General features: G+C 47.3%; 1 protein-coding gene across 1 annotated transcript in view; it reads left to right on the top strand.

The window, feature by feature from the left end:
* LOC120018520 (Down syndrome cell adhesion molecule homolog) overlaps window positions 1-23,407 on the top strand; it is a 137,920-nt gene that overhangs the window by 86,504 nt on the left and 28,009 nt on the right. The window contains exons 5-11 of the mRNA XM_038961747.1: window positions 15,607-15,753; window positions 15,968-16,246; window positions 16,467-16,742; window positions 17,614-17,910; window positions 19,107-19,379; window positions 20,719-20,997; window positions 21,278-21,397. Of these exons, the coding sequence (XP_038817675.1) occupies window positions 15,607-15,753; window positions 15,968-16,246; window positions 16,467-16,742; window positions 17,614-17,910; window positions 19,107-19,379; window positions 20,719-20,997; window positions 21,278-21,397 (1,671 nt within the window). The remainder of the gene's footprint in view (window positions 1-15,606; window positions 15,754-15,967; window positions 16,247-16,466; window positions 16,743-17,613; window positions 17,911-19,106; window positions 19,380-20,718; window positions 20,998-21,277; window positions 21,398-23,407) is intronic.

Raw genomic sequence — 23,407 nt, 5'->3', positions numbered from 1 at the left:
CGGGCGGCCAGCTCTAGGAAGAGTCTGGGTGGTTCCAAACTTTTTCCATTTACAGTTGAAGTCGGAAGTTCACATATACCTTAGCCAAATACATTTAAACTCAGTTTTTCACAATTCCTGACATTTAATCCTAGTAAAAAATCCCTGTCTTAGGTCAGTTAGGATCACCACTTTATTTTAAGAATGGGAAATGTCAGAATAATAGTAGAGGGAATGATTTATTTCAGCTTTTATTTCTTTCATCACATTCCCAGTGGATCAGAAGTGTACATACACTCAATTAGTATTTGGTAGCATTGCCTTTAAATTGTTTAACTTGGTACAAATATTTCGAGTAGCCTTCCACAAGCTTCCCACAATAAGTTGGATGAATTTTGGCCGATTCCTCCTGACAGAACTGGTGTAACTGAGTCAGGTTTGTAGGCCTCCTTGCTCGCACACACTTTTTTAGTTCTGCCCACAAATTTTCTATAGGATTGAGGTCAGGGCTTTGTGTTGGCCACTCCAGTACCTTGACTTTGTTGTCCTTAAGCCATTTTGCCACAAATTTGGAGGTATGCTTGGGGTCATTGTTCATTTGGAAGGCCCATTTGCGACCAAGCTTTAACTTCCTGACTGATGTCTTGAGATGTTGCTTCAATATATCCACATAATTTTTCTCCTCATGATACCATCTATTTTGTGAAGTGCACCAGACCCTCCTGCAGCAAAGCACCCCCACAACAATGGATGGTGTTCTTCGGCTTGCAAGCCTCCCCCTTTTTCCTCCAAACATAACGATGGTCATTATGGCCAAACAGACCAGAGGACATTTCTCCAAAAGTACGACCTTTGTCCCCATGTGCAGTTGCAAACCGTAGTCTGGCTTTTTTATGGCGGTTTTGGAGCAGCGGCTTCTTCCTTGCTGAGCAGCCTTTCAGGTTATGTGGATATCGGACTCGTTTTACTGTGGATATAGATACTTTTGTACCTGTTTCCCCTAGCATCTTCACAAGGCTCCTACTGTTAGGTGACCTAAACTGGGACATGCTTAACACCCCGGGCCGTCCTACAATCTAAGCTAGATCCCCTCAATCTCACACAAATTATCAATGAACCTACAAGATACAACCCCAAATCCATAAACAAGGGCACCCTCATAGATATCATCCTGACCAACCTGCCCTCTAAATATACCTATGATCTCTTCAACCAGGATCTCAGCGATCACTGCCTCATTGCCTGCATCCGTAATTGGTCTGCGGTCAAATGACCACCCCTCATCACTGTCAAACGCTCCCTAAAACACTTCAGCGAGCTGGTCTTCCTAATCGACCTGGCCCGAGTATCCTGGAAGGATATTGACCTCATTCCATCAGTAGAGGATGCCTGGTTATTCTTTAAAAGTGCTTTCCTCACCATCTTAAATAAACATGCCCCATTTAAAAAATGTTGAACCAGGAACAGATATGGCTATATCTATCTTGGTTCACTCCAGACCTGACTGCCCTTGACCAGCACAAAAACATCCTGTGGCATACCGCATTAGCATCGAATAGCACCTGCGATATGCAACTTTTCAGGGAAGTTAGGAACCGATATACACAGGCAGTTAGGAAAGCAAAGCCTAGCTTTTTCAAACAGAAATTTGCATCCTGTAGCACAAACTCCCAAAAGTTCTGGGACACTGTAAAGTCCATGGAGGATAAGAGCACCTCCTCCCAGCTGCCCACTGCACTGAGGCTAGGAAACACTGTCACCACTGATAAATCTACGATAATTGAGAATTTCAAGAAGCATTTTTCTACAGCTGGCCATGCTTTCCACCTGGCTACCCCTACCCCGGTCAACAGCCCTGCACCCCCCACAGCAACTTGCCCAAGCCTCCCCCATTTCTCCTTCACCCAAATCCAGATAGCTGATGTTCTGAAAGAGTTGCAAAATCTGGACCCCTATAAATCAGCTGGGCTAGACAATCTGGACCCTCTCTTTCTAAAATTATCCGTCGCAATTGTTGCAACCCCTATTACTAGCCTGTTCAACCTCTCTTTCTTATCGTCTGAGATCCCCAAAGATTGGAAAGCTGCCGCGGTCATCCCCCTCTTCAAAGGGGGAGACACTCTAGACCCAAACTGTTACAGACCTATATCTATCATATTCTGCCTTTATAAGGTCTTCGAAAGCCAAGTTAACAAACAGATCACCGACCATTTCGAATCCCACCGTACCTTCTCCACTATGCAATCTGGTTTCCGAGCTGATCTTGGGTGTGCCTCAGCCACGCTCAAGGTCCTAAACGATATCATAACCGCCATTGATAAAAGACAATACTGTGCAGCCGTATTCATCGACCTGGCCAAGGCTTTCGACTCCGTCAATCACCACATTCTTATCAGCAGATTCAACAGCCTTGGTTTCTCAAATGACGGCCTCGCCTGGTTCACCAACTACTTCTCAAATAGAGTTCAGTGTGTTAAATCGGAGGGCCTGTTTGTCCGGACCTCTGGCAGTCTCTATGGGGGTGCCACAGGGTTCAATTTTTGGGCCGACTCTTTTCTCTGTATACATCAATGATGTCGCTTTTGCTGCTGGTATTTCTCTGATCCACCTCTATGCAGACGACACCATTCTGTATACTTCTGGCCCTTCTTTGGACACTGTGTTAACTAACCTTCAGACAAGCTTCAATGCCATACAACTTTCATTCCGTGGCCTCCAACTGCTCTTAAATGCAAGTAAAACTAAATGCATGCTCTTCAACCGATCGCTGCCCGCACCTGCCCAGCATCACTACTCTGGACGGTTCTGACTTAGAATATGTGGACAATTACAAGTACCTAGGTGTCTGGTTAGACTGTAAACTCTCCTTCCAGACTCACATTAAGCATCTCCAATCCAAAATTAAATCTAGCTTCGGCTTTCTATTTCGCAACAAAGCGTCCTTCACTCATGCTGCCAAACATACCCTCGGAAAACTGACTATCCTACCTGTCACGCCCTGGCCTTAGTATTCTTTGTTTTCTTTATTATTTTAGTAAGGTCAGGGTGTGACATGGGGAATGTTTGTGTTTTGTCATTTTGGGTGGTTATATGGTAAAGGGGGTGTTGGGTGTAGTGTATGAGTTTGTGTTGAGTGAATGTTTCTAGGTATGTCTATGGTTGAGTGAATGTGTCTAGGTATGTCTATGGTTGCCTGAGTGGTTCTCAATCAGAGACAGATGTCTTTCATTTGTCTCTGATTGGGAGCCATATTTAAGGCAGCCATGGGCATCATGCATTTGTGGGTAATTGTCTATGTCTAAGTGTTTAGTGTCTGCACTTATGTTGAATAGCTTCACGGTCGTCTGTTTTGTTGTTTTGTTTAGTTGTATAGTGTTCGTGTCGTTTTCGTCTTCTTTCTTTAATAAAGAAGATGTACTTTCCACACGCTGCATTTTGGTCCTCACTCTCTTCGCAAGACGATCGTGACAGAATTACCCACCAATGCGGGATCAAGCAGCGTGATAAGCGGCAACAGGAGCAGCGCAAGGAGGAATGGCAATGGGAGCGTAATCTGGACTACACTACGTGGGAGGAGATCGACAGGTGGGCGATCGACCCAGGGCGAGTGCCGGAGCCCGCCTGGGATTCTCTGGCGCAGTGCGAGGAGGGATACCGGCGAATGGAGGCAGCACGACGACGCGGTAGGAAGCCTGTGAGTCAACCCAAAAAATTTCTTGGGGGGGGGCTTAGAGGTAGTGGGCCGAGGGCAGGTAGGAGACCTGCGCCCACTTCCCAGGCTAACCGTGGAGAGCGGGAGTACGGGCGAACACCGTGTTACGCAGTAGAGCGCACGGTGTCTCCTGTACGTGTTCATAGCCCGGTGCGGGTTATTCCACCTCCCCGCACTGGTAGGGCTAGATTGGGCATTGAGCCAGGTGCCATGAAGCCGGCTCAACGCGTCTGGTCTCCAGTGCGTCTCCTCGGGCCGGCATACATGGCACCAGCCTTACGCATGGTGTCCCCGGTTCGCCTACATAGCCCGGTGCGGGTTATTCCACCTCCCCGCACTGGTCGGGCGACGGGGAGCATTCAACCAGGTAAGGTTGGGCAGGCTCAGTGCTCAAGGGAACCAGTACGCCTGCACGGTCCGGTAGTTCCGGCTCCACCTCCCCGCCCCAGTCCAGTTCCACCAGTGCCTACACCACGCACCAGGCTTCCAGTGTGTCTCCAGAGCCCTGTTCCTCCTCCACGCACTCGTCCTATGGTGTGTGTCTCCAGCCCGGTACCACCAGTTCCGGCACCACGCACTAGGCCTAATGTGCGTCCCCAGGGTCCAGTATGCCCTGTTCCTTCTCCCCGCACTAGCCTGAAGGTGCGTGTCCTTAGCCCGGTGCCTCCAGTTCCGGCACCACGCACCAGGCCTACAGTGCGCCTCATCCGGCCAGAGCCATCCGTCTGCCCAGTGCCATCTGAGCCATCCGTCTCCCCAGCGCCATCTGAGCCATCCGTCTCCCCAGCGCCATCTGAGCCATCCGTCTCCCCAGCGCCATCTGAGCCATCCGTCTCCCCAGCGCCATCTGAGCCATCCGTCTCCCCAGCGCCATCTGAGCCATCCGTCTGTCCCGAGCCATTAGAGCCGCCCGTCTGTCCCGAGCCGTTAGAGCCGTTAGTCAGTCAGGAGCCGCTAGAGCCATTCGTCAGTCAGGATCTGCCAGAGCCGCCAACCAGACAGGATCTGCCAGAGCCGCCAACCAGACAGGATCTGCCAGAGCCGCCAACCAGACAGGATCTGCCAGAGCCGCCAACCAGACAGGATCTGCCAGAGCCGTCAGCCAGCCATGAGCGTCCAGAGCCGTCAGCCAGCCATGAGCGTCCAGATCCGTCAGCCAGCCATGAGCGTCCAGATCCGTCAGCCAGCCATGAGCAGCCAGATCCGTCAGCCAGCCATGAGCAGCCAGATCCGTCAGCCAGCCATGAGCAGCCAGATCCGTCAGCCAGCCATGAGCAGCCAGATCCGTCAGCCAGCCATGAGCAGCCAGATCCGTCAGCCAGCCATGAACAGCCAGATCCGTCAGCCAGCCATGAGCAGCCAGATCCGTCAGCCAGCCATGAGCAGCCAGATCCGTCAGCCAGCCATGAGCAGCCAGATCCGTCAGCCAGCCATGAGCAGCCAGATCCGTCAGCCAGCCATGAGCAGCCAGATCCGTCAGCCAGCCATGAGCAGCCAGATCCGTCAGCCAGCCATGAGCAGCCAGATCCGTCAGCCAGCCATGAGCCGTCCAGCCAGGATCCGCCAGAGCCGTCCAGCCAGGATCCGCCAGAGCCGTCATCCAGCCAGGATCCGTTCCTCAGTCCGGAGCTGCCGTCCCTCAGTCCGGAGCTGCCCCTTATCCTGGTGCTGCCCCTTATCCTGGTGCTGCCCCTTATCCTGGTGCTGCCCCTTAGTCTGGTGCTGCCCCTTAGTCCGGTGCTGCCCCTTAGTCCGGTGCTGCCCCTTAGTCCGGTGCTGCCCCTTAATCCAGTGGGGTTAATGTGGAGGGTGGCCATTTGGAGGAGGCTACGAAAGCGGGTAGTGACTATGGTGGGGTGGGGACCACGACCAGTGCCAGAGCCGCCACCGTGGACAGACGCCCACCCAGACCCTCCCCTAGACTTTATGCTGGTGCGCCCGGAGTTCGCACCTTAAGGGGGGGGGGTTATGTCACGCCCTGGCCTTAGTATTCTTTGTTTTCTTTATTATTTTAGTTAGGTCAGGGTGTGACATGGGGAATGTTTGTGTTTTGTCATTTTGGGTGGTTATATGGTAAAGGGGGTGTTGGGTGTAGTGTATGAGTTTGTGTTGAGTGAATGTTTCTAGGTATGTCTATGGTTGAGTGAATGTGTCTAGGTATGTCTATGGTTGCCTGAGTGGTTCTCAATCAGAGACAGATGTCTTTCATTTGTCTCTGATTGGGAGCCATATTTAAGGCAGCCATGGGCATCATGCATTTGTGGGTAATTGTCTATGTCTAAGTGTTTAGTGTCTGCACTTATGTTGAATAGCTTCACGGTCGTCTGTTTTGTTGTTTTGTTTAGTTGTATAGTGTTTGTGTCGTTTTCGTCTTCTTTCTTTAATAAAGAAGATGTACTTTCCACACGCTGCATTTTGGTCCTCACTCTCTTCGCAAGACGATCGTGACACTACCGATCATTGACTTCGGCGATGTCATTTACAAAATAGCCTCCAACACTCTACTCAGCAAATTGGATGCAGTCTATCACAGTGCCATCCGTTTTCTCACCAAAGACCCATATACTACCCACCACTGTAACCTGTATGCTCTTGTTGACTGGCCCTCACTTCATATTCGTCGCCAACCCCACTGGCTCCAGGTCATCTATAAGTCTTTGCTAGGTAAAGCCCCGCCTTATCTCAGCTCACTGGTCACCATAGCAGCACCCACGCGTAGCACGCGCTCCAGCAGGTATATTTCACTGGTCACCCCCAAAGCCAATTCCTCCTTTGACTGCCTTTCCTTCCATTTCTCTGCTGCCAATGACTGGAACGAATTGCAAAAATCACTGAAGCTGGAGACCTCACTAACTTTAAGCATCAGCTGTCAGAGCAACTCACAGATAATTGCACCTGTACATAGCCCATCTGTAAATAGCCCATCCAACTACCTTTTCCCCATATTGTTATTTATTTGTTTTGCTCCTTTGCACCCCAGTATCTCTGCTTGCACATTCATCTTCTGCACATCTATCACTCCATTGTTAATTGCTAAATTGTAATTACTTCGCCACTATGGACTATTTATTGCCTTACCTCCCTAATCTTACCTCATTTACAGTTTACCTCATTTGCACACACTGTATATAGAGTTTTTTATTTTGTGTTATTGACAGTACGTTTGTTTATTCAATGTGTAACTCTGTGCTGTTGTTTGTGTCGCACTGCTTTGCTTTATCTTGGCCAGGTCGCAGTTGTAAATGAGAACTTGTTCTCAACTGGCCTACCTGTTGTTCTGGGATTGATTTGCACTTTTCGCACCAAAGTACGTTCATCTCTAGGAGACAGAACGTGTCTCCTTCCTGAGTTGTATGACGGCTGCGTGGTCCCATGGTGTTTATACTTGCGTACTATTGTTTGTACAGATGAACGTGGTGCCTTCAGGCGTTTGGAAATTGCTCCCAAGGATGAACCAGACTTGTGGAGGTGTAACGGTCGTCATATTTTTCCTCCTCCTCGGATGAGGAGAGGCGAGAAGGATTGGACCAAAATGCAGCGTAGGTGGAATACATGATGATTTTAATAATAATAACGAAGACGAAAATATACTTGAGCAAACTACAAAACAATAAACGAAGTCAACAGACCTGAACAAACGAACTTACATAATAACACGAAGAACGCACGAACAGGAACAGACTACATACACGAACGAAAACGAAACAGTCCCGTGTGGTGCGACATACACAGACACGGAAAACAATCACCCACCAACAAACAGTGTGAACAACCTACCTTAATATGATTCTCAATCAGAGGAAACGTAAAACACCTGTCCCTGATTGAGAACCATATCAGGCTAATAGACAATGAACCTAAACATAGAAACACATAACATAGAATGCCCACCCCAACTCACGCCCTGACCATACTAAACAAATACAAGGAAAACAGGTCAGGAACGTGACAGAACCCCCCCCTCAAGGTGCGAACTCCGGGCGCACCACCTAAAGTCTAGGGGAGGGTCTGGGTGGGCATCTGTCCACGGTGGCGGCTCTGGCTCAGGACGTGGTCCCCACCCCACCATAGTCAATCCCCGCTTTCGTAACCTCCTCCTAATGACCACCCTCTAAATTAACCCCACCGGACTAAGGGGCAGCACCGGACTGAGGGGCAGCACCGGACTGAGGGGCAACACCGGACTGAGGGGCAACACCGGACTGAGGGGCAGCTCCGGACTGAGGGGCAGCTCCGGACTGAGGGGCAGCTCCGGACTGGCTGACGGCTCCGGACTGGCTGACGGCTCTGGCTGGTCATGGCTGGCTGACGGCTCTGGCTGGTCATGGCTGGCTGACGGCTCTGGCTGGTCATGGCTGGCTGACGGCTCTGGCTGGTCATGGCTGGCTGACGGCTCTGGCTGGTCATGGCTGGCGGAAGGCTCTGGCTGCTCCTGTCTGGCGGAAGGCTCTGGCTGCTCCTGTCTGGCGGAAGGCTCTGGCTGCTCCTGTCTGGCGGAAGGCTCTAGCGGCTCCTGTCTGGCGGACGGCTCTAGCGGCTCCTGTCTGGCGGACGGCTCTAGCGGCTCCTGTCTGGCAGACGGCTCTGAAGGCTCAGTACAGACGGGCGGCTTTGAAGGCTCAGTACAGACGGGCGGCTTTGAAGGCTCAGTATAGACGGGCGGCTTTGAAGGCTCAGTACAGACGGGCGGCTTTGAAGGCTCAGTACAGACGGGCAGTTCATGCGGCGCTTGGCAGACGGACAGTTCAGACGGCGTTGGGCAGACGGGCAGTTCAGGCGCCGTTGGGCAGACAGCAGACTTTGGCCGGCTGAGGCGCACTGTAGGCCTGGTGCGTGGTGCCGGAACTGGAGGTACCGGGCTAAGGACACGCACCTTCAGGCTCGTGCGGGGAGAAGGAACAGGGCATACTGGACCCTGGAGACGCACATTAGGCCTAGTGCGTGGTGCCGGAACTGGTGGTACCGGGCTGGGGACACACATCTCAGGGCTAGTGCGGGGAGCAGCAACAGGATGCACAGGACTCTGGAGACGCACAGGAGGCTTGGTGCGTGGTGTAGGCACTGGTGGTAATAGGCTGGAGACACGCACCACAGGGCTAGTGCATGGAGGAGGAACAGGGCTCTGGAGACGCACAGGAGGCTTGGTGCATGGTGCCGGAACTGGTGGTACCGGGCTGAAGACACGCACCATAGGGCTAGTGCGTGGAGGAGGAACAGGGCTCTGGAGACGCACAGGAAGCCTGGTGCGTGGTGTAGGCACTGGTGGTACTGGGCTGGGGCGGGGAGGTGGCGCCGGAAATACCGGACCGTGCAGGCGTACTGGCTCCCTTGAGCACTGAGCCTGCCCAACCTTACCTGGTTGTATGCTCCCCGTCGCCCGGCCAGTGCGGGGAGGTGGAATAACCCGCACCGGGCTATGTAGGCGAACCGGGGACACCATGCGTAAGGCTGGTGCCATGCAAGCCGGCCCGAGGAGACGCACTGGAGACCAGACGCGTTGAGCCGGCTTCATGGCACCTGGCTCAATACTCAATCTAGCCCTGCCAGTGCGGGGAGGTGGAATAACCCGCACCGGGCTATGCACACGTACAGGAGACACCATGCGCTCTACCGCATAACACGGTGTCTGCCCGTACTCTCGCTTCCCACGGTAAGCTCGGGGAGTTGGCGCAGGTCTCCTACCTGACTTCGCCACACTCCGTTGTAGCCCCCCCCCAAGAAATTTTTGGGCTTGACTCACAGGCTTCCAGCCTCGCTTCCGTGCTGCCTCCTCATACCACCGCCTCTCGGCTTTAGCTGCCTCCAGCTCTTCACGAGGGCGGCGATATTCTCCAGGTTGTGCCCAGGGTCCTTTACCGTCCAGTATTTCCTCCCATGTCCAGAAATCCTGCGATCGCAACTCCTGCTGCTGCTTATCACGCTGCTTGGTCCTGGTATGGTGGGTGATTCTGTAACGGTCGTCATATTTTTCCTCCTCCTCGGATGAGGAGAGGCGAGAAGGATTGGACCAAAATGCAGCGTAGGTGGAATACATGATGATTTTAATAATAATAACGAAGACGAAAATATACTTGAGCAAACTACAAAACAATAAACGAAGTCAACAGACCTGAACAAACGAACTTACATAATAACACGAAGAACGCACGAACAGGAACAGACTACATACACGAACGAAAACGAAACAGTCCCGTGTGGTGCGACATACACAGACACGGAAAACAATCACCCACCAAACAAACAGTGTGAACAACCTACCTTAATATGGTTCTCAATCAGAGGAAACGTAAAACACCTGTCCCTGATTGAGAACCATATCAGGCTAATAGACAATGAACCTAAACATAGAAACACATAACATAGAATGCCCACCCCAACTCACGCCCTGACCATACTAAACAAATACAAAAACAAGGAAAACAGGTCAGGAACGTGACAGGAGGTCTACAATTTTTTTCTGAGGTCTTGGCTGATTTCTTTTGAGTTTCCCATGAGGTCAAGCAAAGAGGCACTGAGTTTGAAGGTAGGCCTTGAAATACATCCACAGGTACACCTCCAATTGACTCAAAGTATGTCAATTAACCTATCAGAAGCTTCTAAAGCCATGACATACTTTTCTGGAATTTTCCAAGCTTTTCAAAGGCACAGTCAACTTATTGTAAGTAAACTTATGACTCACTGGAATTGTGAATAAGTGAAATAATCTGTCTGTAAACAATTGTTGGAATAATGACTTGAGTCATGCACAAAGTAGATGTCCTAACCGACTTGCCAAAACTATAATTTGTTAACAAGAAATTTGTGGAGTGGTTGAAAAACGAGTTTTAATGACTCCAACCTAAGTGTATGTAAACTTCCGACTTCAGCTGTAAGTATGATGGAGGCCACTGTGTTCTTGGGGACCTTCAATGCTACAGACATTTTTTGGTACCCTTCCCCAGATCCATGCCTCGACACAATCCTGCCTCGGAGCTCTACGGTAAATTCCTTCAACCTCATGCCTTGGTTTTTGCTTTGACATGCACTGTCATCTGTGGGACCTTATATAGACAGGTGTGTGTCTTTCCAAATCATGTCCAATCAATTGAATTTACCACAGGTGGACTCCAATCAAGTTGTAGAAACATCTCAAGGATGATCAATGGAAACAAGATGCACCTGAGCTCAATTACGAGTCTCATAGCAAAGGGTCTGAATACTTATGTAAAAAGGTACTTGTTTTTTAATTTTTTATAAATTAGCAGAAATGTCTAAAAACCTGTTTTCGCTTTGTCATTATAGTGTATTGTCTGTAGATTGATGAGGATTTTAAAAAAAAATCCATTTTATAAAAAAAGCTGTAACGTAACAAAATGTGGAAAAAGTCAAGGGGTCTGAATACTTTCTGAAGGCACTGTATTTGTAATTATCTATTTATATACAATAGATATTGAATTAATGATTAAATATGCCCATATTAAATGTAGGTTTATCCGGTCCTTTTGTATATTTGACCAATTGGTAACTTTGTAAAAAAAACATGTACGCTTGACTTGTCATTGATTCTCTGTACATTTCAGGCCACATGGGGCCTGTAAGCATGACGTTTTACAGTCTATTTTGATCAGGCTTTATCTAAAGACATCCTCCTCGTTGTCAGAGACGAGGCACAGCCCTGCTACTATAGCTGGTTTTAACTGAAGCTGCCCCTGGCTGGTGTACCTTGGGACCTAAATGCTCACTAAGCTGTCTCTGTCTTAGCATGCTCGCCAAAGCACAGTGAAGACAATCTCTTGTAAATTGCTTTTTCGATCAGTTTTGACATCAGTCTGCTCTCCTGGGGATAACGCATGCATATGGTTGCAAGAGGAAGGTATCATTCCTTATGGTTGTTGACAACCCCACTCAGTCGGGTTTGATCCCCAGAATTAACATAATATTACTGCACAGACTGAACTGCTAGTGACACCCAAAGAGGATTTGGTTGCTGAAGCAGAGGCTCAGACCAGATAGATTACTGGAGCTAGGGAGGGCAGAGGTCAAATGTGAAGGTTATTTCAGGTAAAAGGTCTTGGTATGATATGTTTAAGGATATGCACTACATGACCAAAAGCATGTGGACACCTGCTCGTGGAACATCTCATTCCAAAATCATGGGCATTAATATGGAGTTGGGCCCCCCTTTGCTGCTATAACAGCCTCCAACTCTTCTGGGAGGCTTTCCACTAGATGCTGGAACATTGCTGCAGGGACTTGCTTCCATTCAGCCACAAGCGCATTAGTGAGGTCGGCACTGATGTTTGGGCAATTAGGCCTGGCTCGCAGTCGGAAGTTCTTCCACACCGATCTCGACAAACAATTTCTGTATGGACCTCGCTTTTTGTACGTGGCCATTGTCATGCTGAAACAGGAAAGGCCTTTCCCAAACTGTTGCCTCAAAGTTGGAAGCGCAGAATCGTTTAGAATGTCATTGTATGCTGTAGCGTTAAAACTTCTTAGGGATAGGCGTCCCGTCAATGGGACAGTTGTAAATCATGCAGCGCCTTGTGTCACGATCGCAGATTTTAGAGAAACAACAAATGTCGGTACATATAAGTGTCTTATATCGGCTGAAAGCTTAAATTCTTGTTAATATAACTGCACTGTCCAATCTATGGTGATTGCATGGCTATGTGCTCGATTTTATACACCTGTCAGCAACAGGTGTGGCAGAAATAGCCGAATCCACTAATTTGAAGGGATGTCTATATACTTTTGTAGACCCCTTGACTTTTTCCACATTTTGTTACATCACAGCCTTATTCTAAAACATTGTTTTTATTTAAATTTCCCTCATCAATTTACACACAGTACCCCATAATGACAAAGCAAAAACTGTTTTTTAGACATTTTTGCAAATATATAACAAATAAAAAACTGAAGTATCACATTTACATAAGTATTCAGGCCCTTTACTCAGTACTTTGTTGAAGCACCTTTGGCAGTGATTACAGCCTTGAGTCTTCTTGGGTATGACGCTACAAGCTTGGCACACCTGTATTTGGGGAGCTTCTCCCATTCTTTACACATCCTCTCAAGCTTTGTCAGGTTGGATGGGGAGCGTCGCTGCACAGCTATTTTCAGGTCTCTCCAGAGATGTTCGATCATGTTTAACCTCTCTAGGGTACGTGAGACGGTAGCATCCCACCTCTTCAACAGCCAGTGAAACTGCAGGGCGCCAAATTCAAAACAACAGAAATCCCATACTTAAAATTCCTCAAACATACATGTATTTTACACCATTTTAAGATACACTTGTTGTAAATCCAGCCACAGTGTCCGATTTCAAAAAGGCTTATGTTAGGTGAATGCCTATTCACAGAATAACACAGCCATTTTTCCAGCCAAAGAGAGGATTCACAAAAAGCAGAAATATAGATAAAATGAATCACTAACCTTTGATGATCTTCATCAGATGACACTCATACGACTTCATGTTACACAATACATGTAAGTTTTGTTTTGTTCTGTAAAGTTCAGATTTATATCCAAAAATCTGAGTTTACATTGGCGCCTTACGTTCAGAAGTTCCAAAACATCCTTTGATTATGCAGAGAGCCACATCAATTTACAGGAATACTCATAATAAACATTGCTAAAAGATACAACTGTTATGCATGGAATATTAGATGCACTTCTCCTTAATACAACCGCTGTGTCAGATTTCAAAAAAACTTAACGAAAAAAGCAAACCATGCAATAATCTGAGTCGGCGCTCAGAGCCCAATCAAGACACAAATATATCCGCCATATTATGCAGTCAACAGAAGTCAGAAGTAACATTATAAACATTCACTTACCTTTGATGATCTTCATCAGAATGCACTCCCAGGAATCCCAGTTCCACAATAAATGTTTGTTTTGTTCGATAATGTCCATCATTTATGTCCAAATTCCTCCTTGTTGTTCTAGCGTTCAGTACACTTTCCAAACTCACGACGCGCGGGCAGGTCCAGCGGAAAGTACGGACGAAAAGTTAAAAAAGTTATATTACAGTCCGTAAAAACATGACAAACGAAGTATTGAATCAATCTTTAGGATGTTTTTAACATAATTCTTCAATAATGTTCCAACCGGAGTATTCCTTTGTCTTCAGAAGTGCGATGGAACAGAGCTTGCTCTCACGTGGACGCGCATGGTCAGGGCATGTTCAGGTCATGATAGACCTGACTCATTCCTCTCTCCTTCGGCCCCACTTCACAGTAGAAGCATCAGACAAGGTTATAACAACTGTTGACATCTAGTGGAAGCCTTAAGAAGTGCAACATTACCAATATCCCACTGTATCTTCAATAGGAGCTGAGTTGAAAATCCACCAACCTCAGATTTCCCACTTCCTGGTTGGATTTTTTCTCAGGTTTTTGCCTGCCATATGAGTTCTGTTATACTCACAGACATCATTCAAACAGTTTTAGAAACTTCGGAGTGTTTTCTATCCAAATCTACTAATAATATGCAAATTCAAGCTTTTATGGCTTTGTAGCAGGCCATTTACTCTGGGTATGCTTTTCATCCGGACGTGAAAATACTGCCCCCTACCCCAAAGAAGTTAAGTCCTGGCTCTGGCTAGGCAACTCAAGGAAATTCAGAGACTTGTCCCGAAGCCACTCGTGCGTTGCCTTGGCTCTTTGCTTAGGGTCATTGTCCTGTTTGAAGGTGAAGCTTTACCCCAGTCTGATGTCCTGAGCGCTCTAGAGCATGTTTTCATCAAGGATCTCTCTGTACTTCGCTCCCTCGATCCTGACTAGTCTCCCAGTCCCTGCCGCTGAAAAACATTCCCTCAGCATGATGCGGCCACCACCATGCTTCACAGTAGGGATGGTACCATGTTTCCTCCAGATGTGAGGCTTGGCATTCAGGCCAAAGAGTAAAATCTTGGTTTCATCAAACCAGAGAATCTTTAGGTTCTTTTTGGCAAACTCCATGTGCCTCTTACTGGGGAGTGGCTTCCGTCTGGCCTCTGTACCATAAAGGCCTGATTGGTGGAGTGCTGCAGAGATGATTGTCCTACTGGAAGGTTCGCCCATCTCCATAGAGCAGGGCTATCCAACCCTGTTCCTGGAGAGCTACGCTCCTGTAGGTTTTCACTCCAACCCCAGTTGTAACCAACCTGATTCATCTTTTCAACCAGCTAATTATTACAATCAGGTGTGCTAGATGAGGGATGGAGTGAAAACCTACAGGACTATAGCTCTCCAGGAATAGGGATGGACAGCGCTGTCATAGAGGAAGTCTGGAGCTCTTTCAGAGTGACCATTGGGTTCTTGGTCACCTCCCTGACCAATGCCCTTCTCCCCCGATTGCTCAGTTTGGCCGGGCGGCCACCTCTAGGAAGAGTTTTGATGGTTCCGAACTTCTTCCATTTAAGAATGATGCAGGCCACTGTGTTCTTGGGGACATTCAATGCTGCATTGTTTGGTACCCTTCCCTTGATCTGTGCCTCGACACAATTCTGTCTCGGAGCTCTACGGACAATTCCTTCGACCTCATGGCTTGGTTTTTGCTCTGACCTGCACTGTCAACTGTGGAACCTTATATGGACAGGTGTGTGCCTTTCCAAATCATGTCCAATCAGTTGAATTTACCACAGGTGGACTCCAATCAAGTTGTAGAAACATCTCAAGCACCTGATCTCATAGCAAAGGGTCTGAATACATATGTAAATAAGTTATTTCTGTTTTTATTTTTAATACATTTGGAAAAATTTCTGGAAACCTGTTTTCGCTTTGTCATTTTGGTGTATTGTGTGTAGATTGAGGATTTTTATTTTATTTAATCCATTTTAGAAAAAGGCTGTAACTTAACAAAAGGTCAAGGGGTCTGAATACTTTCCGAATGCACTGTACAGTGTATACTGTATATGTGAATAACCCCTCCTCTCTCTTTTTCTCTTCTAGGACCTAGATTTCTCATCACAACCACAGGAGCCTTGTATATTCTGGATGTCCAGAATGAGGATGGATTGTATAACTACCGCTGCACCACACGGCATCGCTACACTGGCGAGACCAGGCAAAGCAATAGCGCCCGGCTTTTTGTGTCAGGTCAGTCTATGGTGCCCTAAATACCTTAAATAATGGTACCCCAGAAACATCTAGATATCTGTACAGTACACCATGTTGCAGTAATACATCAGAAACTTCTGCATCTTCATATATTGCAATGTCCACAACACAGTGAATGCTATCGTAACACTATCTCTTCTAATAGTGAACTCTATTCTTATCATAACATATTCTCTCTCTTATCTCTCATAAGATCCCACTAACTCAGAGCCGGGGATTCTGGATGGCTTTGACCGTCGGGAGGTCATGGCGTCCCATCGGGTAGAGCTGCCCTGTAAGGCGTCGGGCCATCCCATGCCCAAGTACCGCTGGCTGAAAGACAACAGCCCCCTGGAGCCCGACACACGTTTCCGCCAGAGTGTCACGGGCTTGCTGATAGAGAGCGCCCAGCCCACCGACTCTGGCACCTACGTGTGTGAGGTGTGGAACAGCTATGGCAACGCTGAGGTGGTGGGCCGGCTGCTGGTCAAACGTGAGTCCAAACACCACATCACACTCACACATCAGGAGCTATCCCAGCCTGGGTGCCATGATGTCTCTGCGTTAGCTGCTATAGCCCTGTCACTTTGTTTATCTATTTCTTTGATAATGTTCACACAACAAAATATTTATTTCACAGTATAACAATGTCATAGGCCGCCAGTTTGGTTTGTGGTTTTTGATGTGTGTTCTGTGTTTTCTCTGGTATCCAGAGCCCCTGAAGGCGGTGGTCAGCCCACGAAAGGTGAAGGGCAGCGTGGGTAGTAAGGTGTCCTTGCATTGCAGTGTCAGTGGCTCTGATGAGTACGAGCTGTCGTGGTACCGTAACGGAGAGATCATCTACCCCGGCAACAACGTGCGGATCACAGGCATCAGCAGGGAGAACTTGATCATGGAGGGCATGGCCAAGAGCGACGGCGGGGCCTACCAATGTTTCGCCAGGAAGAACAAAATGTCCGCTCAGGATTTTGTTCCGGTCATCTTGGAGGGTGAGATACAGTAGCGGTTTCTTATAAAGATCAATGTTGCTATGGCAGTTATTGGATATATTGGTGGTGTTGTAACAAGATAGTGGTTAGAATATATTACCATGTGTTTTTCTTTTCATGTGTACTGTACCGCTTGGCAGTTCACTGTAGCATGAGCGTTCACGGTTTTATGTTGTGCGCAGGGGCGCAACCTTTGTGTTAGAAGTGGGGGGGACATAATTATTATTTAAAAAATGTATCCAGTCAGATAAACACAGCCTACCCGACCACTCTGAGGTGTCTGCATAGTCCTACAGCACACCATTGCCTTGTTTTGTGTCACATTCCAATGATAAAACTGGGGGGGACAAAAATGCAATTTCAGAATGTGGGGGGGACATGTCCCCACCGTACCCAGTGAAAGTTTCACCCCTGGTTGTGTGTATGTTTTGTCTCCATGTATGTTTAGTAGCACCAGCACTGACTTAGCACAAAGGGATTTTGGCCCTGGATCGATGCAGGGCCTGTGTTAATGCGTTGTGTTGTGCTGCTGTAGAGCAGCCACTGTCATTAGGGCTACTATCCCAGTCAGCTTTAAACTGCTTACCTGAGCCTGGTTGCTTGGGCAACTGTCTCGCGTGGCCACGGAACTGTATAAGGAGGATATTGATCATCTATAATGATGTAGAACATACCAGGGTAGCAGATAGCAACAGCAGGCCACTCTAAAATAAAGCTGTTTTTTATTTGGCCAAGACTGCCCCCAATAATGGCAGACAAAGACAAAAGGTAGGTGCACAGCTTTGAGTGACAGATGATAGATATTCTATTGCTGTTTTTGTTCAGTTCCTATTAACCATTACCCATGGTCTCCCTCTCTCTCCCCTTTCAGACGGCACTCCGAAGATTCTGTCCTCCTTCAGTGAGAAGGTGGTCAACCCCAACGAACCGGTCTTCCTGGTGTGTAACGTCAAAGGCACTCCCCCTCCCTCCTGCACCTGGAACCTGGACGACGACCCGGTCATCAAGGACAACCACCACCACCCCGGCCACTACGAGACCAACGAGGGCCACGTGGTCAGCCAGCTGAACATCACTCACACTAAGGAGGTGGACGGAGGGGTGTATCGCTGCACCTGCAGGAACTCGGCCGGGGCGGTCTACCACCAGGCTCGAATAAACGTAAGAGGTGCTTGTCAGATCAGCTCCTCCAAAACAACAAAAACATACACTTAACTCATGTTTGTTTGGTTTCCAAATTCAATGCCTGTTTCTTTTAGGTTTTTGTTGTACCTCCTTTGTAAAGTGCCTACAGATTCCTAACCTTTTTACTTTTTACTCATTTTCAGATTTCTTTTGTCTTTCTTTCTTTCTCTTTGCTCCCTTTATTCCTCAGTTGCAGCTTTTGGACTCCATTGTTTAGTTTCCCCTAATTTCTTTGTGTTTAAAAAAAAAAATCCATGTGTGAATCTCTCATCACATCGTCCCTCTATGCTCTTTGTGTGATTGTGATACTCCAGGTATTTTGCTTTTTCTATCCTAACACTGCTTCTAGTCACCCATATCTTGTTTGCATGTCAGTCCCTCATACTGTCAATGACAATGCCAGGTCACAACCACCCATGTTTTGTTAGTGTGTGTTTATGTGTATTGTGTGTATGATCCATCCATAACATATCTGTTCTATTGATTGTGTCTTATTTGTTGGACATAGTACCTCACTTCTTGTCTTTAATAGTAATCTGATCCTCTACACAGATCACTGTTCCTGAGATGATTCCCGTCAGCTGATTTGCACTGCTGTTCCATGTGTAGATGTTTGAACACAGTTGACCAATTTATTATTATTTTCTTTGTAGGCCTTACTGACAGGCAGGTTTTCAGCCCAGTGTGGTGTATCCTGTAGAGCGTCACATAGGTTAACTTTGTACTACATGTTTCTAGGCTGGTGGTGGTTTTATCTTTAGACTGCAAAAGGGAATATAGTTCTCGCTCTCTTGTTTCCTTAGTTAGTTTTTACTTATTATGTTGCTGAATGTATAGATTATTTATTCAGACGAGACAATTAGTTTCAAGTGGATCTTGGATTTGTAATTCAGTTAACTCATACAGTGAATATTGTCCACTAAAGTGTTCTTTCTTTCAGCTGTCAGCCAACCGTACCTTGTCCTTGTCTACATATTCAACCCTACCTTGTCCTTGTCTAATATGGTCCTGATTTCACAGCCCTCTCTTCAGAGTCTACCATGAGGTCCTGTGGTAAAAACGAACACATTTGGGTGTGCTGTCAATACATACGGCTTGATGTTGCTGACTGTCATGTCACAATCCCCTCACCCATAAATGTGTTTATAGAGAGCTCTCTCTCCCTCTCTGTATTTTTAGGGGCTGCCAGCATCCGTCCAATGAAAAACATCACGGCCATCGCAGGGCGGGACGCGTATGTCCACTGTCGCGTTATTGGCTACCCGTATTATTCCATCAAGTGGTATAAGAACTCCCACCTGCTCCCCTTCAACCACAGGCAGCGGGCCTTTGAGAACAACGGCACTCTGAAGCTGTCTAACGTGCAGGAGCTGGACCAGGGAGAGTACAATTGCAGGGTATTGGTCAAACCTCACCAAGAGACCAATCAGAGCGTCCATCTCAGTGTCAAAGGTAGGAAGAGCCCGTCTCCCTGACTCATGCACTGTGACAGTACACAGTAAACACACTAGCATACCACACTTGGGTAAGTGTAAAGGACGTCACGCTGCTTGCTTAGCGAGTTCATCTTCCTCTCGATTTGGCCCACACCTGGCGTAAACTCCTGACCTCTGCCATGCTAGCACACACGACCACCCTCCTGAAGTTTCTTACCAGTCGGCACCACATGAAAAGCTAGCTATTCACTGGCGCAAGTGAGGAGACTGCAGGCTGAGGAGTAAGTTTCACACATCTCCATGTGATACCTAAGCATTCTAAGAGGTATGAGAGTGTGGACAGTAGAACATGGCAAAGCTGTAGGCAGAGATAGGAAGTGACCTCGCAGGTTATACTCCCATTGGCCTTCACATCACATTGTGTACCATAAGCTACAGTAACATATTCACCACTGCTACGACTGCACTGCTATGGGATGTGAGACTGAGCTAGGGTCATTAGTATGACTGCACGTACAGTAGCGATTGAGCTTGATTACCAGAGGCCCAAGAATACGTAATGGTAACGTTAACGAGTGATTCCCCACGCCTCATATCCATGTCATGAAGGATGCAGCCACTGCTTAAGACATTTCCATAAGATGAGCCTGGGGGGCGGGGGAAAAGGGGGACCACATGATATAAAGCAACACTTCCCCGCTACAAGTACCTTAGTTAATTTGCTCTGCTCATGCTTCAAATTCTGAAAGCGGCTGGTGAGATCGCAGGAGTCCATTATCCCTACTTTGTTGTGAATTCAATCAGCGCTGAAGTGTTGCTTATTTCAGTGTTATTTTAACTTGTTGATTCTCAAGAACAGCTGACTTGCGAGATGGCTGGAGAGTCCTCTGAGAAGGTGCCACAGTGGACTTACTGAGGAGGATCTCACATCTAGGTCATTATCTAGTCTAGCATGGGGCCTGATTCTCCAATAATTTGTTTAACATGGTGGTTTTTCCCCACTTGAGGATCGTTAGGTTTTCTTTGATCTTCTCTTTCTAGACAGACTGACATGGCATGAGTCGCCAAAATACAGAATCACCCCTTCAAGTGTTTCTGGAATAGTACACCTGTGCTTGGTACTGTTTGCTCTGACTCAGAGTACAGAATGTTTAGCTAGACAGGAGGAATGACTAAGGTGGAATTATGTGATGATTCACTCTCAGTCCTTTTGAGTTCAGAGTCTATACAACGATTTCCAATGACCAAAGGGATTGATAGAAGATTGAAGTATGACACAGGAGATTGAACCGGTATATTGTATTGTCTCTCAGCCTAATGTGGTAATGGTCATCATCTCTCCTGTTCCCTTCCAGTTCCACCATACATCCAGCCCTTTGCATTCCAGCGGTTCTCCATTGGCCAGCGTGTCTTCATCCCCTGCGTGGTAATGTCAGGTGACCAGCCCCTGGACATCACATGGCAGAAGGACGGGCGGCCAATCCCTGCTAGTCTGGGGGTCACCATCGACAACATAGAGTTCACCAGCTCACTGCGGATCTCCAACCTGTCCCCAGACCATAACGGAAACTACACCTGCATTGCACGCAACGAGGCTGCAGCCGTTGAGCACCAGAGTCAGCTCATTGTCAGGGGTGAGAGGAGGCTAGCACATTGTTCCTGTCTCCGTCACTGCTTCTAGATATATTTCTCTTAGGCTCCCTCCTCTTACTCCCTGACTCGTACTGTCTTTCTTTCTCTCTCTGTTTCTGTTTGTTTCTCTGCTGCTCTCTCCGTTGCTTCGCATCTGTCTTTATACTGTATATTTCTCTCCACTGCACTCTTTTTGTCAATCTTAATCTATCTCTCATACTATCTTTCTGTCTCAGAAGTACTAGAAAGTCAGTCTGTGTGTGGTTCCCTCTGCTCCTCCAGTTCCTCCCCAGTTTGTGGTGCAGCCCACAGACCAGGATGGGATCTATGGCAAAACTGTGACCCTAAACTGCTCTGCTGAGGGTTATCCACGCCCCACCCTCGTATGGAAGCACTCCAAAGGTAAACAGATACGTAAATCAAGCATCAGAAGACTGTCGGTAGCATTAATTCAATGGTTATACAAACGTATTAAAGGACATTGTTTAGGGATGTAACAGCAGCTGTTTTGGACAGAGTAACTGTAGTTGTAGTTGAACGCATATGGTTTCATCCACAGCCCATGTATGATGTGGTTCAACAACTGCAGGTGTACACATACACTTTCACGGGTCACAGGTGTACAGCCACTGTGGGTTGTGTGGTGGGGGAGCTACCAGTGAGGTGTGAGAGAGCAGGTGAATAAAGTGGCACAGCACTTGACCAGGATAGCTGAAGAGGGTACCCAGGTGTTTGCGGCTTCGTCCATAACAGGGGTGAAATCTTCCCCCAATGGAGAGACGGCAACTAATCCAACCAATGGTGTGGCGTGGGGGGCAGTGTGAGGGGCATCAAAGGTGTGGGTCAGGGCCAGACTCAGCAGCCAGGCTTTGATGGGATTTGTTTGTGACTTGGGTTCCCTGGGACTGATAGGAGATTGGGTTTGATGTGAGAGAGATGCTCCTCAATATCTTAGACGCCCTGTCTGATTAATAACGCCTGACAGAACCTTGGTCCTTCGCCACGGCGATGGCAGAGTGAATGTGCAAGTGTCTGAGTTGCTGTATGTTATGGCACTGGAGATGCTTTTTATTCTCCCAGTCAGGTGTTAGCAGAGCAGAGCCACAGAGAGATAGAAAAGTGAATAAGGAAAGGTCAGCTGGTGTTATCATAACTGCTAGCTCTCTCTGGATATGCAAAATCCATCATTCAAGAGCACGTCTTTCTCGGTCTCTCTGTCTCTCTCTGTCTCTCTATCGCTCTATCTCTCTCTCTCTGTCTATCTCTCTCTCTCTCTCTCTCTCTGTCTCTCTCTCTCTCTCTCGCTCTATCTCTCTCTCTCTGTCTATCTCTCTCTCTTTCTCTCTCTGTCTCTCTCTCTCTCTCTCTCTCTCTCTCGCTCTATCTCTCTCTCTCTTTCTATCTCTCTCTCTCTTTCTCTCTCTCTCTCTCTGTCTCTCTCTCTCTGTCTCTCTCGGTTTCTCTCTCTGTGTGTCTCTCTCTTTCTTTCTCTCTCTCTATTTCGCTTTCTGTCTCTCTCTCTGTCTCTCTCTCTTCTTGTCTACAAGGCAGCAGAGTGGGAATAGTACTGCCACATGACCCCTCGCTAACCTGAAGCACTTGACTGCATTTTTAATTAAGGACCAAAACCCACAGCTCACTAAATGTCCTTATCTTTACACGCTAACTTTAGCGCATGCTGATATCTGGCCCAGTTCAGACATATGTTTAATACTCTATGAGCGAGCCTGGATGTGTTGCTATTACTGTAACATAGGTAGACCACTTACAGCTCTGAGTGGATTTCCATTCCCAGGCAGCTCGTTGACCTGAACATTTTCAGCATTAGACATTTCCTACACTACACTTAAGTCATTTTGACCTTTTTGAATGAGACTGTCCAACATTACCTCCAACGGAAACATGGATGATTATAGAAAATGTACTTGTTCCCTGATATGTGAAAAGTATAACGCTGTATGCTGGTATGCTGAAGTATACTTCACCACCAGAGAAATCTTTGAAGAATATTTGACCTACAAAAGCATGTACATACTGATACTAATCTTTGTGTTTCACCAAGACAAAATCAATGCTTTGGGGATTCGGTTGTATTTACCCAAAAATATATGTACAATACATTTTTCCGTCTTTGATGTGTAGATTTGTAAATGTACATGCTTACAAGTTCAGTGTTGTTCACATGAAAAATACCAAACATGGCTTACAGGCATCAAATCCTGAGAGTCAGTGGATAAATAAATCCTCACATGTAAAAACAAAGGAAAATAAAAGTACTTTGCTGTGTAAAGGAAACTGCACTGCATTTCATTGGCTGATTCCTTGTTTCAAGGCCTGATTGCAGTCTTGTTGTGTTCTTCCTTTACAATCTGCTCTGGTTTTGAACATGGGCACCATCTCTTTAATGATTAC

The sequence above is a fragment of the Salvelinus namaycush genome, chromosome 23 (genome assembly GCF_016432855.1).
Source record: "Salvelinus namaycush isolate Seneca chromosome 23, SaNama_1.0, whole genome shotgun sequence".
Taxonomy (NCBI): domain Eukaryota; kingdom Metazoa; phylum Chordata; class Actinopteri; order Salmoniformes; family Salmonidae; genus Salvelinus; species Salvelinus namaycush.
Note: the sequence above shows the minus strand (reverse complement) of the source record. Positions and strands in the feature narration are given on the sequence as shown.